The sequence below is a fragment of the Oncorhynchus kisutch genome, linkage group LG8, assembly GCF_002021735.2.
Source record: "Oncorhynchus kisutch isolate 150728-3 linkage group LG8, Okis_V2, whole genome shotgun sequence".
In the NCBI taxonomy this organism is placed as follows: Eukaryota; Metazoa; Chordata; class Actinopteri; order Salmoniformes; family Salmonidae; genus Oncorhynchus; species Oncorhynchus kisutch.
Genome location: NC_034181.2, coordinates 71,026,138 through 71,045,514, shown reverse-complemented (window position 1 = coordinate 71,045,514; position 19,377 = coordinate 71,026,138). Strand labels below are relative to the sequence as shown.

The 19,377-nt window shown below is 42.8% G+C and overlaps 1 protein-coding gene across 3 annotated transcripts in view; it reads left to right on the top strand.

Moving 5' to 3' along the window:
* The first annotated feature begins 5,818 nt into the window (after positions 1–5,818).
* Positions 5,819–19,377, top strand: part of LOC109895344 (potassium voltage-gated channel subfamily C member 1) — a 39,925-nt gene continuing 26,366 nt past the window's right edge. For all 3 annotated transcript variants that reach the window (XM_031831070.1, XM_020488974.2, XM_020488975.2), the window contains exon 1: positions 5,819–6,847. In XM_031831070.1, the coding sequence (XP_031686930.1) occupies positions 6,311–6,847 (537 nt within the window). In that variant the 5' untranslated portion in view covers positions 5,819–6,310. The remainder of the gene's footprint in view (positions 6,848–19,377) is intronic.

The following is a 19,377-nucleotide window of genomic DNA, read 5'->3' as shown; positions in this document are numbered from 1 at the left end:
CACATTAGGTCCCTTGATACCAATTTAGCAACGTTTCCATGCCCCAAAGTATTCAGGCTGTTCTGGAGGGAAACGGGGGTCCGACCCGGTACTAGAGGGGTGTACCTAAAATACTGGCAACTAAATGTATATGAGTGTACTATTTATAAGTATGTATAATATGTATAAGTAGCTTATATATACAGTACTAGTCAAAAGTTTGGACACACCTACTCATTCAAGTTTTTTATTTATTTTGACTATATTCTACATTGTAGAATAATAGTGCAGACATCAAAGCATGAGGAATGTGGAATGTTTTTCCAACAATCTTGAAGGAGTTCCCACATGTGCTGAGCACTTGTTGGCTGCTTTTCTTTCACTCTGCAGTCCAACTCATACCAAACTATCTCAATTAGGTTGAGGTCCGGTGATTGTGGAGGCCAGGTCATACGATGCAGCACTCCATAACACTCCTTCTTGGTCAAATAGCCCTTACACAGCCTGGAGTTGTGTAGGGAAATTGTCCTGTTGAAAAACAAATGATAGTCCCACTAAGCTCAAACCAGATGGGATGGCGTATCGCTGCAGAATGCTGTGGTAGCTATGCTAGTTAATTGTGCCTTGAATTCTAAATAAATCACAGACAGTGTCACCAGAAAAGCACCCACACATCATCACACCTCCTCCTCCATGCTTCACGGTGGGAACCACACATGCAGAGATCATCCATTCACCGACTCTGTGTCTCCCAAAGACACAGCAGTTGAAAAAATGTATAAATAATACGATTTCCCCCGGTCTAATGTCCATTGCTCGTGTTTCTTGGCCCAAGCAAGTCTCGTTTTCTTATTGGTGTCCTTTAGTAGTGGTTTCTTTGCAGCAATTCGACCATGAAGGCCTGATTCACACAGTCTCCATTGAATAGCTGATGTTGAGATGTGTCTCATCCTTGAACTCTGTGAAGCATCTTTTTGGGCTGCAATTTCTGAGGCTGGTAACTCTAATGAACTTATCATCTGCAGCAGAGGTAACTCTGGGTCTTCCTTTCCTGTGGCGGCCCTCACGAGAGCCAGTTTCATCATAGCACTTGATGGGTTTTGCGACTGCACTTGAAGTAACTTTCAAAGTTCTTGAAATTTTCCCGATTGATCTCCATGTCTTAATGTAATGATGGACTGTAATTTCTCTTTGCTTATTTGAGCTGTTCTTGTCATAATATGGACTTGGTCTTTTGCCAATAGGGCTATCTTCTGTATACCACCCCTACCTTGTCACAACACAACTGACTGGCTCAAAATCATTAAGAAGTAAAGAAATTTCCCAAATTAACTATTAACAAGGCACACCTGTTCATTGAAATGCATTCCAGGTGACTACCTCATGAAGATGGTTGAGAGAATGCCAAGAGTGTGCAAAGCTGTCATCAAGGCAAAGTGTGGCTACTTTAAAGAATCTCAAATATAAAATCTATTTTGTTTAGCACTTTTTTGGTTACTACATGATTGTCATGCCCTGACCATAGAGAGCCTTTGTTTTTCTATGGTATAGTAGGTCAGGGCGTGACTGGGGGGTTTTCTAGTTATTATTTTCTATGTGGGGTTCTAGTTTAGTTTTTCCATGTTGGTGTTTGGTATGATTCCCAATTAGAGGCAGCTGGCTATCGTTGTCTCTAATTGGGCATCATATTTAAGTAGCATTTTTCCCACCTGTGTTTTATGGGATGTTGTTTTGAGTTAGTGCACGTAGCACCTCTCTAGTCACGGTTCGTTGTTTATTTCGTTCATTCTTTGTTGTTTTGTGCGTTTCAATTAAATAATATGTGGAAACCAAATCACGCTGCAGCTTGGTCCGATAATAATTCCAGCGAATGTGACAGAATATCCCATCAAACCAGGACCAAGCAGCGTGCCCAAATAGGACAGCATTTCTGGACATGGGAAGAAGTTATTGGAAGATGCGAAACCCTTCCTTGGCGACAGACGGAAGGAGATAATGGAGGACAGCGACGACAATAGGGTTCGCGGCTACACAAAGCCCAAGGACAACCCAGAGTTTTTGGGGGGAGGCACATGGAGCTGGCGGCTGAGCAGAGGGAATAGCCAGAGACTGTCAGGGAGGCAATGGCCAACTTGGGAGAGAGTGAGATGAGAGAGATGTTGTGCAAGTGTGTTTTGCTCAACATCCGACCAGAGGATCCGGTTAGCAGTCTGGAGCAACCTGTGCCGGTTCCACGCTTATGGCTTCAAGTGCTCCTCTCCAGTCCGGTACGTCCTGTGCCTGCTCATCGCATTCTCCCTGAAGTGTGTCCCCAGTCCGGTACGTCCTGTGCCTGCTCCTCGCACTCTCCCTCAAGTGTGCCTTCCCAGGCCGGTACGTCCTGTGCCTGCTCCTCGCACTCTCCCTCAAGTGTGCCTTCCCAGGCCGGTACATCCTGTGCCTGCTCCTCGCACTCTCCCTCAAGTGTGCCTTCCCAGTCAGGTACGTCCTGTGCCTGCTCCCCGCACTCGCCCTGAAGTGCGTGTCACCAGTCTGGCCCCACCTGTGCCGGCTCCATGCACTAGGCCTCCAGTGCGCCTTTCCAGTCCGGTGCGTCCTGTGCCTGCTTCTCGCACTTGCCCTAAGGTGCGTGTCATCAGTCCAGTGCCACCTGTGCCGGCCCCACGCATCAGGCCTCCAGTGCGCTTCCCCAGTCCAGAGCTTCAGGCGACGGTCCCCGGTCCAGAGCTTCAGCCGACATTTCATGGGTCCGGAACATCCTGCGACGGTCAATGGTCCGGAACCTCCAGATACATGGCTGGAGCCTTCCCCTGCGCCGATGCCCAATCTAAGCACGGCGTCCAGTCCAGCTCCAAGGCCAGAGTCCTCTTTTGCGTTGGTGCCCAGTCCAGGCATAGCGTCCAGTCTCACTCCATGGCGGGAGACTTCCCCTGGACCGATGCCCAGTCCAGGCAACGCGTCCGGTCCAGCTCCATGGCCGGAGCCTTCTCCTGCGCCGGTGCTCAGTCCAGATACTGCGTCCAGTCCTGCTCCATGGCAGGAGCCTTTCTCTGCACTGATGTCCAGTCCAGATCTGGTGTCTAGTCCCGCTCCATGGCAGGAGCCTTCCTTGATACCGAGGTCCAGTCCAGGCACAGTGTTCAGCCTGGGTCCATGGCTGGATCCATGGGATAAGCGGGTCCTTCGGCCCACACCAGAGCCGCCACCAAAGATGGTGGATCCACGAGCTGAGCGGGTTCTTCGTCCCGCCCCAGAGCCGCCCCCGACGCTGGCGGATCCGCGGGATGAGTGGGTTCTTCGTCCTGCACCAGAGCCGCCACCGACACTAATCTATGGTCTATAGACCATAGACCATAGAGAGCCTTTGTTTTTCTATGGTATAGTAGGTCAGGGTGTGACTGGGGGGGGGGGTTCTAGTTATTATTTTCTATGTGGGGTTCTAGTTTAGTTTTTCTATGTTGGTGTTTGGTATGATTCCCAATTAGAGGCAGCTGGCTATCATTGTCTCTAATTGGGGATCATATTTAAGTAGCATTTTTTCAACCTGTGCTTTATGAGATATTGTTTTGAGTTAGTGCACGTAGCACCTCTCTAGTCACGGTTCGTTGTTTGTTTCGTTCATTCTTTGTTTTGTGCGTTTCAATTAAATAATATGCGGAAACCATATTACGCTTCAGCTTGGTCCGATAATTCTTTCAGCGATCGTGACAATGATTCCATATGTGTTATTTCATAGTTTTGATGTCTTCACTATTATTCTACAATGTAGAAAATAGTAAAAATGAAGAAAAACCCTTGAATGAGTAGGTGTGTCCAAACCTTTGACTTGTACTGTATATCTACACTACCTTTCAAAAGTTTGGGGTCACATAGAAATTTCCTTGTTTTTGAAAGAAAAGCAAAAAAACATTGTCCATTAAAATTACATAAAATTGATCAGAAATATAGTGTAGACATTATTAATGTTGTAAATGACTATTGTAGCTGGAAATGGCAGATTATTTATGGAATATCTACATAGTCATAGAGGACCATTTTCTTTAAAAAACAAGGACATCTCTAAGTGACCCCAAACTTTTGAATGGTAGTGTATATACAGTGGGGCAAAAAAGTATTTAGTCAGCCACCAATTGTGCAAGTTCTCCCACTTAAAACGATGAGAGGCCTGTAATTTTCATCATAGGTACACTTCAACTATGACAGACAAAATGAGAAAAAAAATCCAGAAAATCACATTGTAGGATTTTTAATGAATTTATTTGCAAATTATGGTGGAAAATAAGTATTTGGTCACCTACAAACAAGCAAGATTTCTGGCTCTCACAGACCTGTAACTTCTTCTTTAAGAGGCTCCTCTGTCCTCCACTCGTTACCTGTATTAATGGCAACTGTTTGAACTTGTTATCAGTATAAAAGACACCTGTCCACAACCTCAAACAGTCACACTCCAAACTCCATTATGGCCAAGACCAAAGAGCTGTCAAAGGACACCAGAAACAAAATTGTAGACCTGCACCAGGCTGGGAAGACTGAATCTGCAATAGGTAAGCAGCTTGGTTTGAAGAAATCAACTGTGGGAGCAATTATTAGGAAATGGAAGACATACAAGACCACTGATAATCTCCCTCGATCTGGGGCTCCACGCAAGATCTCACCCCGTGGGGTCAAAATGATCACAAGAAAGGTGAGCAAAAATCCCAGCAGGGGACCTAGTGAATGACCTGCAGAGAGTTGGGACCAGTTGGGACCAAAGTAACAAAGCCTACCATCAGTAACACACTACGATCACAGGGACTCATATCCTGCAGTGCCAGACGTGTCCCCCTGCTAAAGCCAGTACATGTCCAGCCCCAAAACATCACTGATCTAGAGGAGATCTGCATGGAGGAATGGGCCAAAGTACCAGCAACAGTGTGTGAAAACCTTGTGAAGACTTACAGAAAACGTTTGACCTCTGTCATTGCCAACAAAGGGTATATAACAAAGTATTGAGAAACTTTTGTTATTGACCAAATACTTATTTTCCACCATAATTTGCAAATAAATTCATAAAAATTCCTACAATGTGATTTTATGGATTTTTTTTCTTCTAATTTTGTCTGTCATAGTTGAAGTGTACCTATGATGAAAATTACAGGCCTCTCTCATCTTTTTAAGTGGGAGAACTTGCACAATTGGTGGCTGACTAAATACTGTTTTGCCCACTGTATATATATATATGAAGCACTAACTGTTACAAATAGTAATTTGAATCAACTTCATGCTCAAAATAAGTGTGTTGTCATGTAGGTGATTCACCTGTGTGGAAGCCAGTATGTGACCTGACCATGGTGCTGACAGAGCCCAAACAGCTGTCCGCAACACACCCCTCATCAATTTAGCTGCATTCACCTGTGCATCCTTTTGAACTAATGAATGTTATTTCATGTTTATTACAAAACCATGACAAGGAGTCTGTACAACCTTGCATATACTGCAGGCTCTCCTCTCATCTTCCTCTGAACACAATTTCAAAAAGAACACATTAAGTTGCAGTGGCGCTCATTCAATGACTTGTGTTTTAGGCATATAGGAATTCAAGAGCTTTATTGAATACAGAACATGTGCAGTAATTGTCAAGAATCAATGTTGATCTCCCTGTAGCAGTCCTGCACCTGGGATCAAGGAGGAGAATATAAAGAAAGAAAAGGGACTAGGGAGTGCAAAGACAGTGGGAGGGGGATGATGAGAGAGAGAGAGAGAGAGAGAGAGGGAGAGAGAGAGAGAGAGAGAGAGGAGGAGGGAGGGAGGGAGGGAGTGTGAGGAGTGTGCACTCAGAGAGACTGGTGCTGTCCGTTCAGCACCACAACCCTCATCTTTCGTTGAATGCAACAAGGGGTGTACGTGTCTCTAATTAAAAGACGGCGTGGATTTGGAACTAGGTTTTCATTATATGGAGTCATAGCCTACACACATTTTTCATCAACACTTTTCGGAGGGGTGTTCATCTTTGGTTTTGTGATGTAGCTTAATCATGAACATTTAGATTTTTTCCCATCCTGTTTCTGGGGCAGGCACAGGCTGTTTCTTGCTTTAGCCTACCTTGCAACTATATCAAACATCCGTTGAGGCATTGCGTTCTTTTGTATTATAAAAAGTTGGGATTTATCTGAATGCTTGAGTGGAGCCTGTGCTTTTTTGCAGGCTGAATAAAAGAAGCCGGGAAGAAATCTGCCGTCTCTTTTCCTCTTTCATCTCTAGTTCATGTGTCGGCCAGATCTCACTGCGTTGCCTCGCACATATTTTGCAATATAATGTCTGGAACCTGCTCGAGACATGCCTAAGCGACGCAATGGGACAAGGCGACGAGAACGATCGTATTGTGATTAACGTGGGAGGTATCAGACACCAGACCTACCGTAGTACCCTTCGTACATTACCGGGCACCCGGTTAGCTTGGCTCGCCGAGCCCGATGCCCACAGTCACTTTGACTACGATCCCAAGATTGAGGAATTTTTCTTTGACCGGCACCCGGGGGTGTTTGCCCACATCCTCAATTACTATAGGACCGGGAAGTTGCACTGTCCTGCAGATGTTTGCGGCCCGTTGTACGAGGAGGAGTTGGCATTTTGGGGTATCGATGAGACTGACGTGGAACCATGTTGTTGGATGACTTATCGGCAACATCGAGAGGCCGAGGAGGCATTGGATAGTTTTGGGGGTGGGCCCCCCGAGAATTCAGAGGAGGATGGGGATGAGGAAACGCTGGGAATGATCAATAGGTTGGCTCTTGATGGACCAGATGCCAAATCCGGGGGGCATTGGCGACGTTGGCAGCGGTTGCTTTGGGCACTCTTCGAGGATCCCTATTCATCTAAATATGCAAGGGTAAGTAAGAGTTGGAATCAGTCATCTTGAGTCAATAAAAGTTTAGATAGGCCTACTAATGGCCTGAAAAAAACTATGCTTTACAATCTCTCTCTCGCTCTCCGTGCCTGTGCGCTCGTGCATGTGTGTGTGGGCTCGTGAAAATTAATTGGGATTTTAAGCTTAAAGTTGAAATCTGAAGTTGGCACATACATTTTTAGACTTTTCAATTAATGACATATACACATTGATTATTGAATAATATAACTTAAAAATTCCTGATTAGCTTAGTTCAACTGTCGTAGCCCATCAGAACCCAAAATATAAGCTTGTTTTACTTCATTGTTAAACAAGTCAATTGTAAACAAACACTGTATTGCCTCTAAAATGTTGATATCACGAATGGTCAAAACTTGCATCCATAGCCCTGTCTATTAATTTGAAAGTGGTTACATTTCTCCAGCCCCATCTCTCAGCTGTTTACCAGAACAGTGGTGTGGTAAAGGTTTTGTTATTGTTTGAACAACAGATTTCCCCTTTAATGGGTCCATCGTCGCACACAAAAGTGATGATGCACTGCGCTCACTCTCTGAGATGTGCATTCTGGGCGTCTTGTCGCATTGACCGACTGCCTCCTTTCCTGCAGTTCAGCTGTGCAACATGCAACCACCCTGCTTTCATGTGAGGTCTTATGAATGACCTCACAAGGACTAGATCAAATAAAACTTAGAATGAGAGTTTAATTGTTTATATGCCCTCACCGTTTTTAATGAGGACCAGGATGTGTGGGGGAGTTAACAAGACATGCACTTCGCTTTTTCCTAGGCTGGAACAGAATGGCGATCAAGAAGATTAATATTTGTGATGGTCAATCGTTACATTGCCTGTTTGGAGCTGTCCATGTTCTGTAGGCTTGTAGCTGTATTTAGAACCTAATTATTAGCTTTGCCGGACCTTTCTGTCTCTTCTCCTTGTAAATTAACTTAGTTTTGAACAACAACACCTATCACACCTGGTATTCCCATTCCCAATTCATTTTAGTCTCACTTGAAAACAATTCAAATGTAGTCTCTTACTGACCCAATAGGATCCTGACCCACTGACCTGAGACAGCTGTGAGGAGATGCAGGGATCAGAAATCCATCCTCCCCTAGCTCAGCACAGGATACATGTTAAGAGTATAACATCTTCAGAATGTATCTATAATCAATCAACTGGTCAATCAATCAATATGCATTATGCAGCATATATGTTATGTTTTGGTTAGTTATTGTTCCCCTTGCTGTTCCTCAGAGACTGAGCAGTTTGCAAATTACGTAAGTGCAAGCAATAGCCTCTGCTTTGGCTCTGTCAATTTCCATAAATCCTTAGATCAATGTGTATAAGTGCATCTGCTTACTCGTTTAGACTGGAGCATACTGGCTTGCCTCCATCTTTTGCACCTCTCATTTCTCCTGAGGGGCAGTGATTACAATAGTGCAGGGTTGAGTAACAGTATAGTCTACCCTCTCTCTTCCACAAGCTATAAGTCTATTGTCTACACTCTGGTTCTCTCATATAGCCTCCTTCCCATTTTCTCACTCTCTTTACCTGTTTCTCATTCTCAGTCTTTCATTGTGACAGTAAATCGTTGAGTTACTATGAATGACCATGTACTGGTGCCTTAGCAACTGGCGATCACTTGAACCATAGAGACCATGCAGTGTACACAGACACACCATAGGGCCTTCACAGAGCATTGTGAGAGCAAAACGTGAAGCTACAGTTGTAGGATCTTAATTTGATCACTTGCGTTGCTGCAAATGCACCGCAGGAAATGCAGTTGAGCTTTGTGATTTACATAAATTCACTGAAAACCCACACTAACACACGGTTACATTAACAGTATTGCACTTTTCATGTAGCCTAAATTTGGTCAGCTAATAACCTAACGACCGATCAAGCAACATTATGGAGTAAACGTTTAAATCCTGTTGCAGCAAGATTATTTTGCTGTGACAATCCTGCTGTACTGACCAATTATGTGAGATGAACTAGCCAGGGAGTCGATTAGTTGTTATTAAATCCTCATTAGGCCCAGTTTTGGTCAGCAGGGGCAAACGTAACACTGATCTCAGAGGAAAAACATGTTGACCGTCTGTCCTTATCTTTTGCTCCAGTAACGTGGTTTCCTCCTATGTAAATAATAGTTATAGAAGGAAGAAAGGAAATAATCACATTTTTATATCCCCTTTGTTGGTGCTGGGTGACAAGGAGGACCTCATTATCACCTTTCTTAATAAAGTCCCAATCTCACCTGGGTGACAAGGAGGACCTCATTATCACCTTTCTTAATAAAGTCCCAATCTCACCTGGGTGACAAGGAGGGCCTCATTATCACCTTTCTTAATAAAGTCCCAATCTCACCTGGGTGACAAGGAGGGCCTCATTATCACCTTTCTTAATAAAGTCCCAATCTCACCTGGGTGACAAGGAGGGCCTCATTATCACCTTTCTTAATAAACACCCAACCTCACCTCTGCCACCTCATACACCCTCCTGCCTTGCTGGCGGACATGCTGCGCTTCCACTCTATATCCCATTCGAAATGCAGAATTAATACCTAGGTATTACATGGTGATCAATGCAGTGGTGATGTAAGTAAATGCAGTTACATACAGTACCTGTGTAAGTGAAGCAGGTGTAGCTTGTATAACTGATGTCTGTGTAGTGGTACTCATGTTGCTTTCAGACATAGCTCACATACTCCAAGTGAGCACTATATACATTTTTTATTTAACTAGTCAAGTCAGTTAAGAACAAATTCTTATTTACAGTGACAACCTAGGAACAGTGGGTTAACTGCCTTGTTCAGAACGACAGATGTTTACCTTGTCAGCTTGGGGATTCAATCTAGCAACCTTTTGGTTACTGGCCCAACGCTCTAACCACTTGGCTACCTGCCGCCCCATTAAATTGACCTGCCTTTAGATTGGAATGCAATCTAAGGGAACTTAGACTGACCATAATTCAGACACGTGGCTACAACTACTAGTCTTCCTACTTATGAAAGGGGTCATTGAGGCATCTTGTGCCCTTGGACTGTTGATGACTTGGCCCTTACTGCCTGGATTTGCAAGAGGGCAAGTCGTTAGATTAGTTTATTGATCAATCTAATTGCTGCTCATGTAAGGATGTAAATAAGTACTGAAGTAAAATGTGTTAAAATGGTGAGGATGATGAGAAATTACGTTGTGCAGCTGGGAGAGAAGGAAGTGCATGACTGAATGCAGTTTGGTGGGGTTTTGGGACAGGTAGGGTATATTTGGGTTTGTTTAGGTTAGAAGTGGAAGAGGGAGCTGCTGGATGGGAATGGGTAGGAGGTTTATTTTCACTCAGCCATGGCTGTGGGTTGTAATGTTTCACTCCACGTCACATAAGAAACACAGCAGTGAGTTTATGTGGAGGGAGAGCTTTGAAATCAATATCATGCTTTTAAAGTGGACGTGACAGCTTTAACGTGAGGAGCCTACTGACCATACAGACACCCTGCCAGCTACCACGACCATCAGCTATCTGGGAGGAAACTGCTCTTGAGTTTAGAAGGAGATCCACTCTACTTAAAATGAGTGAGAAAAGTGCACCTACATGGAAAGTAGCTATACGTCTACGTAACCACACTAGAGAGACAGTGTGGCTGGGACGGCAGCTTCTAACCAACACAGAGTGAGTAACAGATTAATGCTGAACTGAACTTAGCAAGGCTGGTTGCTCCTTTGGGGGCTGGAGCGATTAGCAGAGTTGGGCACAGACCCTGGTAATTAATGGAGAGAGAGGGAGGCATCCTATTACACTAAAGACATGCGGCATGGCTAACCTTGCCACACTTGAACAGGAAGTCATCTAAGTTTTAAGGAGATCCACACGGAGACCGACTCATCTGGAGGGCTGGGGCCTAGATAGATGGACATATTGTTTTATCCAACAACACCAGCTCTTAGTCTATCATGTGGCGTGCTGTAGTACATTGAGGTTCACATGTGTAACTGTATGAACACACATCATGCACATGTAGGTGAACATGTGCATGATACACATCGACACAGTCCAACTCCAATAGGGAAATGCACAAACCAATCAAAAGCTGGTCACTGAGATATCTAACGCAGCTCTTGCTCCCAAAAGAAGTGGAGCAGGACACCCCTTAAAAAGCAGTGGGGTTTGTCCCTGCGCTCCTGTATAATTAATATCCCATGCAGAGAGGAATGAGGCACCCAGCTAAAAGCACTCAAACAGGGGCAAATATAGAATACAGGCCTCTCACGCCACCATTACACTGCCAAACAGAGAGGAAAGTTACACTCACTTGTTCTGACTTCATCTACAAGATAACACTGGCTTCAACAACCTTTACTCTGAACATAGACCCAACAGTCATCTGACGAATCCTAAACACCAAAACGATTTGATCTTCATGACCTGCAAAACCACAAGATGTTCTGTCTTTCCAGTTTCGGCCTGAATGGTCTGGCATGGTGAGGGAGTGTTTATTCAGTTTATTCATAACTTTTGTCCATTAGCTATACATGCTGGCATAGCCATTACCTCAGCCAGACCATACCATCTGACATGAGGGTGTCACTCAGATTTATCCCACTGAAGATATAACCCATATAAGACAGTTTTTTAAATGTTGAGCCCTCCCTGTTGACATACATGCCCTACCAGTTTTCACAGAAAACACTAATGTGTGGCTCTCAAATATCACTATGATTATTGGATGAAATACATGTCTTTCAATAGCTTAGTCTCAATGAAAAGAAAATAGATTAAAACTACAGTGATTTAGCTAAGTTTTGATTGAGATTTGTTTCATTTGAATGTTAAGTGTTAACTGAATGTGTTTCTTGCTCTGTGCTAATTGGTGGACCAGACATGGACAGAGACATTAGGGACAGCAGGCAGGGTGATTATTATGGATGTGAATGTGACTAGAGGCTTCTCAACAGATCGTCATGTTTTTATCTGACATTAAGCTTAATGTGTCAGAATTCCCTCAGATTCATCTGATGTTTATTCACATGTTCATACGTGTATTTATATTAAGTTTGTGTATGACTTACAAAAATATGATTTAGTATGACATATATGAAATAACCAAGTTAGCCACACAGGACACTGTACAGCAGGATGCAACTACCACAACAATATCACAGGGCATGTTTCTGGACAATAACATACACCTACTGTATGTAGTTACTTGCTATTGGTATGTGTGGCCACGATGATAACTGATGGATATAGGCCTGTCTGCTCCAAGACCTCTCCATCACGGTTCACAAGCCCACGGTGTCTCCCTCCCAGAGTGCAAAGAGCCATAACGTGACCCTGGACAACACCCTGTTGTTCTCTGCAAACATCAAAGCAGTGACTCGCTCCTGTAGGTTCATGCTTTACAACATCCGTAGAGTACGAGCCTACCTCAGACAGGAAGCGGGCACAGGTCCTAATCCAGGCACTTATCATCTCCTGTCTGGACTACTGCAACTCAATGTTGGTTCGGCTCCCTGAGGTGCCATCAAACCCCTACAACTTATCCAGAACACTGCAGCCCGCCTGGTTTTCAACCTTCCCAAGTTATCCCATGTCACCCAGCTCCTCCGCACACTCCACTGGCTTCCAGTCAAAGCTCGTATACATTAGAAGACCATGGTACTTGCCTACAGAGCAGCAAGAGGAACTGCCCTTCCCTAACTTTAGGCTATGCTCAAAACCTACACCACAACCCGAGCCCTCCATTCTGCCACCTCAGGTCTCTTGGCCCTCCTTCCCCTACAGGAGGGCAGCTCCCGCTCATCTCAGTCCAAGCGCTTCTCTGTCCTGGCACCCCAATGGTGTAACCAGCTTCCCCCTGAAGCTAGGACAGCATAGTCCCTACCCATCTTCCAAAAACATCTAAAAACCTTCAAAGCTCTCCCTCCACATCTTAAATAATCCCACATTACCCCCCCCCCCCCCTCACCTCGCCCCATTTAAAAAATAAAAAAGGATTTTGTGATCTAACTCTTGCACTTGATTTTCCCCTCTTAATAGCTCTGACTTTGCTGTTAGCAACTTGATTCAGGAAGAATCTACTTACTATGACTATCTTAAGATGAATGCACTAACTGTAAGTCACTCTGGATAAGAGCTTCTGCAAAATGACTAAAATGTAAGTGTTTTGTGTGAGTGGTGTGGGCAGCAGTGATGATGAGGAATGGCACACTGGCACTGAGCACGGGGACCACTGACACACATGGCCTAGGCAAATGTTTTGTGTGTCTGTTGCTGGGGGAGTCCATTATCAGAGAGAGCAGGCGTTAAACCCAGGCCATGGGATAGCATGATGATGCACTGACCACGGCTTCCTTAAAATGCTCACTTATTGCTATCCCAACCACTTCAGCCAAGTGTCTGAGTCCTTCAGTATCTCATAATTTACTAGGGTGTTTATCTGCCTACATATATTGTCATTCATGTTATAGTATATTATGCCTCTGTGCTTGAGTCTCAGTAATCATAAGGGCTGTTGAGCTAAGTTAGTATACATAATTCAAGAATCATTCTCTATAATTTCTGTCCTCTCATCAAAATAGAGGCTTTCATAGTGTGAGTAATTTACCCAAGGTAAGGCATTGGAACAGTTGGAACAGAGCCACATTATGTGTTGGCACTATCAAGTCACGTTATTTGAAGTGTTTTAGAAAACGTAGAGCCAAAACTAGTTGATAGACGGTTTTAGTAAAGGCTTTGCCTTTGATATTTGAATATGGCTGGCTTGAAGAAGATATAGTCAAGATGTGCAATTTCTCATTCTTCTTCTTCCTATAGTTTCAGATGACCCAATCTGTTGTGGTTTGTGTATGAATGGAATGTATAGTTCATTATAGTGCTGTAAATGCTAGATATGCATTCTCTCTTTTCGATGTGCACAGTAATAGAGGAAATCAGTTAAGTGGGAACGCCTGTTTCATAGCAATAACCTTTTCATGTTTTATCTCCCATCAGAGACTGCAGCAGGTGAGTGGAACAGGGAGGGAGGTGGTGGTGGAGCTCTGAGCTAACTCAGCATTCTGAGGCATCATACAGCTTCAGCAGCACATGTTCAATCTCGACTGTCTCTGCTGTCTCTACTGGCACTCTCAGATCATACTCTGACAGGGTAATCTAATTACAATCTAAAACTAAAAACAGCCAGCAAGCATTTCAACCTTGGATGCATACCATGGTTACCAATGGCTGTTACTGTGCTAACAAACGTCTTCCAAACAAATGCTCAATCAATCAGTTCAATATGACTTCCATTTTACAGTATAAAGGATCTGGTGTAGGCTATTTGTTGATTTGTTGGAGAGAAAACCAATATAGTTGTTTTTACATTTGCATAACCTTGTAACTATATGTGTATGTTATATGAATTTTGTTTCTGGACTTGACTGTCTGTATAGCATTAGTTTCATTCATTGGCGATATAATATCATTTTTTATCAATGAAAGCCACTTGTGATATTAGCCGCTGATTAAAATGTTTTTATTACCTTTATTGTAGTTAACAGGGAGTCATGCTGAGACCAAAGTCTTTTTCACAGATGAGCCCTGAATACACATCAATACACATCAAACACATCAATATTCACATCAATATTCACATCGATATTCACATCAATATTCACATCGATATAGCAAACGCAAAACACATACAGGATGATACGGGAGGGGCTGAGCCAGCTGTGAATGAGGCCTTAGCTGTTTATGTTGTCGGTAGTTACATTGGAATGTCTCTATTTATTGACACGGCTTTTAAACTGTCAGTCAAGGCCCTTCTAGAACTGCAAGGGAGTTCACACAAAGGCTAAGCATCTCATGTACTAAAACATAGATGGACAATTATTAGGCAAGGCCTGTAACTTGATCCCTACACGGTAAAAATAATGCATGTTGTTTTTAAGGTAATTTACTGGGAGCCAGTTACCTGTAAGTTACTGAAGGAAACAGCATGTTACATACAGTATAGTATGTTACAGGAGTTGTTTTAACCCCACGGAGACAGTCCTTGATTCACAGAAAACAACACTATCCACCCTCATCATGTGAAAAGGTCCCCAGGGTTCTAATTTAACATATTTTGCAGACACTCTTATCCAGAATTACTTACACTAGTGAGTGCATTCAGTTTCATATTTGTTCATACTGTTCCCCCATGGGAATCAAACCCACAACCCTGGCATTGGGAGTGCCATGCTCTACCAACTGAGCCACACAGCACCTCACACATTTTCTCTCTCATGCAGATTCATGCCTAATAACATTTAGGAACAAACTCAAACAAACACACTTTACATGAAACAAATACACTATATATACAAAAGTATTTATCTAAAATTACACATACTGCATGTAATACACACTCATAAACAGGCAATGCAAATACATTGTCACAAACGCATACAGTAAGCCCAGAGAAAGGCAGATGGATGGAGGGAAAGTTACATAAGAGAACGTGACATGCTTTCATCTCTAGGAGGCATGAGTCTAAAAGAGAGAGTGTGGGAGGGGTTGTAGGAGAGAAGGGTCTGGTTGCAGTTTTATTTTGTTTAGCATTGACTCAATGCTGTCTCCTACACTTACAATGGCACTGTGACTGAAACATCTACAGACATAGGATCGTAATTTGAGGCAGTTTGCTACAGCAGGAAAATAATCTTACAGCTATAGGAAATCTGAATTAATATGTGGTTTATAACTAATGGACATTGTTTGTAGGGGTTGATACATTTTTCATGAGGGCAAATCAAGTCTGAAATGAGTTTGGATTTCAGCAACAAAAAAAGTGATCAAATTAAGATCCTACATCTGTAACTTACTTCAAACATTTCCTGATTAAGCATTTGATATACTTGACATGTGCACGCATTCTGTGGCACACTCTACTTTGCAGCCTTTTAACTTAATTACATTGTGTATTCACTATCTCAATGCATCCTCTCAAACAAACAACATGCTTGCGATGTTGTTGTGTACTGTTAGATATTACTGCACTGTTGGAGCTAGGAACACAAGCATTCTGCTACACCTGCAAGAACATCTGCTAAATATGTGTATGCGACCAATGCAATTTGCAGAGTAGAACCCACAGAAAAATCCAAATATCTCCAAATATTTTGTGCTCAATATCATTGACTTAATTCCATATTGAATGTTAATATCCATGCAGTATTCTGCTCAGTGGTTGTGTCCTTAAACTAGCAGGTACAGCACACTGCCAAGTGTCACACTCAGACTTACATACAATATTTATTATGGTCACATTTCTATCTTTATTAATCTCTGTCCATTAAGGTTCTTATTTAGTGGTGTTGTTGTTAATTCAGTTCCATGTAGCAGAGTCTTGGTAGTGAAGCTGCTGGGTGTTTATTTCCCAACGGTATGGCTCCTATAGTGTGATGTGTTCTAACAGAAAGGCCTGCTGATTGGTTTCCTTGGAGGAAGGTTATATTCTCAGTTATAAACCCTCCCACTGAAGGATGAGGCCTTGCCAGCCTAGACACAAAGGGAAAATAACCACCCTCTCAAATAGAGCTGATAGGTGCAGTGCAAGTGCTTGCTTGCTCTGGTCAGTCTGCAGTGTAGACATTATGTTTGGGTCGGCGTCAGTTCTGTGCATGGGATTGTACTGTATGAGTGGGATTGTAAGTAGGTAGTCCTGTGTGCAGGCAGTTCCTTCACCTGTAATGCAAACAGGACAATGGCTCATGATCAGCACTTCTAAAACATATTTGCTCCAAATCGGAATAATACAGTTAAAGGATCTTCATTTGATCCCCCTGTTGCAGGAGAGCTTTCCCTCAATGCATGACATTTAAAACTTGTAGTGTAATTAAGGTTTAAAGAAGGTTTCTGAAGGTTGTCATTTCCACTTTAAAATTTCAGACTTGATTTTCCATTACGTAAAAAGTGTATTAACCCCTACAAAAATAGCCATTAATTAAAATCCACATAATAGTTCAAATGTCCTGTTGCTGAAGGATTATCTTCCTGCTGTAGCAAATTAGCTCAAATTAAGATCATACATCTGTACGTTATGTCTTTTGGGTTATTTTCACTTGCCTATTACAGTGGTGGAAATTTGACTTCCTAATGGTTCATTCAAATTACTTCCTGGCTTTCTGTAACACTGATTTATCATAAATCTACAAGCTAATCACACATCTATTACGGAAACACCCCCACACCCAAACCATGACAACATACAGTAATTCACTTGAGTGTGTTATAATGCACTTTGCCTCTCATTTATAGTTAGACACTCACTCATTTGTTTTCTGTAAATGTTGTTCATACATGTTCTGTTGAGAACACCAGATCAAATACATCACAATCTGCCGTGGATGATGTTTACACACACAGCCATGCATGCTAACAAGCACATGCTTTCACACATATGCTCAGACACATTCATGCATGCACACACATTGCTTGTGCTGCAGGTCAGAGGTAAGAACGAGGAAGGGTGGCTCTCATGTTGGCTTAATGTGTTATAATATGAGATTAGCAGTTTGTCTCAAGATAAAACCTTTAGAGAATGCATTTAGGATACAAATGACGCACATGCCATGATACCACTTTGTTTAGAATTTCCTCAGTGATGTGGTGATCGTTTCCCGTATCTACTGTATATTACAGTACTGTTTCTCTCTTCAGTGCCAACAGTCTGTAGGCATTCATGGAATAAAGATAAAGAAAAGGTTAGTGGACATTTTTCAAATATAGCTGTTTCATTTCCTTTCGCTGGAGAGTTCAATTAGTCTCATGGAATGTGTGTTAACGGCTCAAGTTCCTTCATTAGTGAACAATATGATACTTTTCCAATGTTCCAGGTTTTACTCTAACAGCTTCATATCATACATTATTAATAACGATGTTGCTGTATTGATACGGATAGTTGATCATGTTGGAGAAAATGTTGGATGTTCTGAGAGCAATGTCACATAGACTTAGATGTTGGATATTCGGCACAGGAAGTTGACAGCAGTTAGAATTGATTCTCAGTCCAATGACAGGTCTCCGTAATTGAGCCCATGCAGGGATGCTGCTAATTTGTTTTCACACCAGTGAAAGAATGGAAGCAAGTCTGTCACCTTTGCTGGGCTTGTGAGAGAAAATGTTGTGGTGACAAGGACAGTAACACTCTCTTCTCTTCCTTCTGGCCTTACCACAACCTGTCTTCATTTCAGAAACCCAACCAGAAGGTTATTTTTATGTGAAGGACAGGACAGATGGAAACAGTCAGTGTGAAAACAAAGTCATTTAATTTAATTTACACTTGTGGGTTGAAGTGTTATTGTGGTTGTTGTTGCTGCAGTGATTGTTATGGTTATTGTTATTTTTTTATTTAAAAAAAAATATTTCACCTTTATTTAACCATGTAGGCCAGTTGAGAACAAGTTCTCATTTACAACTGCGACCTGGCCAAGATAAAGCAAAGCAGTGTGACAAAAAACAACACAGAGTTACACATAGGATAAACAGTCAATAACACAATAGAGTCAATAACACAAGTACAGTCAATAACACAATAGAAAAATCTGCAAATGGAGTAAGGAGGTAAGGCAATAAATAGGCCATAGTAGCGAAGTAATTACAATTAAGCAAATAAACACTGAAGTGATAGATGTGCAGATAAAGATGTGCAAGTAGAAATACTGGTGTGCAAAAGAGCAAAAAGTAAATAAAAACAATATGGGGATGATGGGTGGGCTATTTACAGATGGGCTATGTACAGCTGCAGCGATCAGTAAGCTGCTCAGATAGCTGATGCTTAAAGTTATTGAGGGAGATATAAGTCTCCAACATCAGCGATTTTTGCAATTCGTTCCAGTCATTGGCAGCAGAGAACTGGAAGGAAAGGTGGCCAAAGTGGGTGTTGGCTTTGGGGATGACCAGTGAGATATACCTGCTGGTGCGTGCAACGGGTGGGTGTTGTTATGGTGACCAGTGAGTTGAGATAAGGCGGAGCTTTACCCAGCAAAGACTTATAGATGACCTGGAGCCAGTGGGTTTGGTGACGAATATGTAGCGAGGGCCAGCCGATGAGAGCATACAGGTCGCAGTGGTGGATGGTATATGGGGCTTTGATGACAAAACGGATGGCACTGTGATAAACTGCATCCAGTTTGCTGAGTAGAGTGTTGGAGGCTATTTTGTAAATGACATCGCCGAAGTCGAGGATTGGTAGGATAGTCAGTTTTACGAGGGTATGTTTGGCAGCGTGACTGAAGGATGCTTTGTGTAATGGGTGTGTGCTGGTGGCAGGGAAGTCAAGCGCAGGAGAGTGAACTTGGTATGAACGGAGCAGTTTAATAAATGCGAAAAAAAAACTCAGAAAACCAATATATACAAAAATAATATATACAGGTACAAATCCCCAGTTGTGCAACAGAGGGCTCTGGGTGAGAATGGTGCCGGCTCACCTGGGGTGACGCCAGAGTGCCCTGCCTGCTGCCTCGATTTTTAGAGGAACCAACCCGGCACTG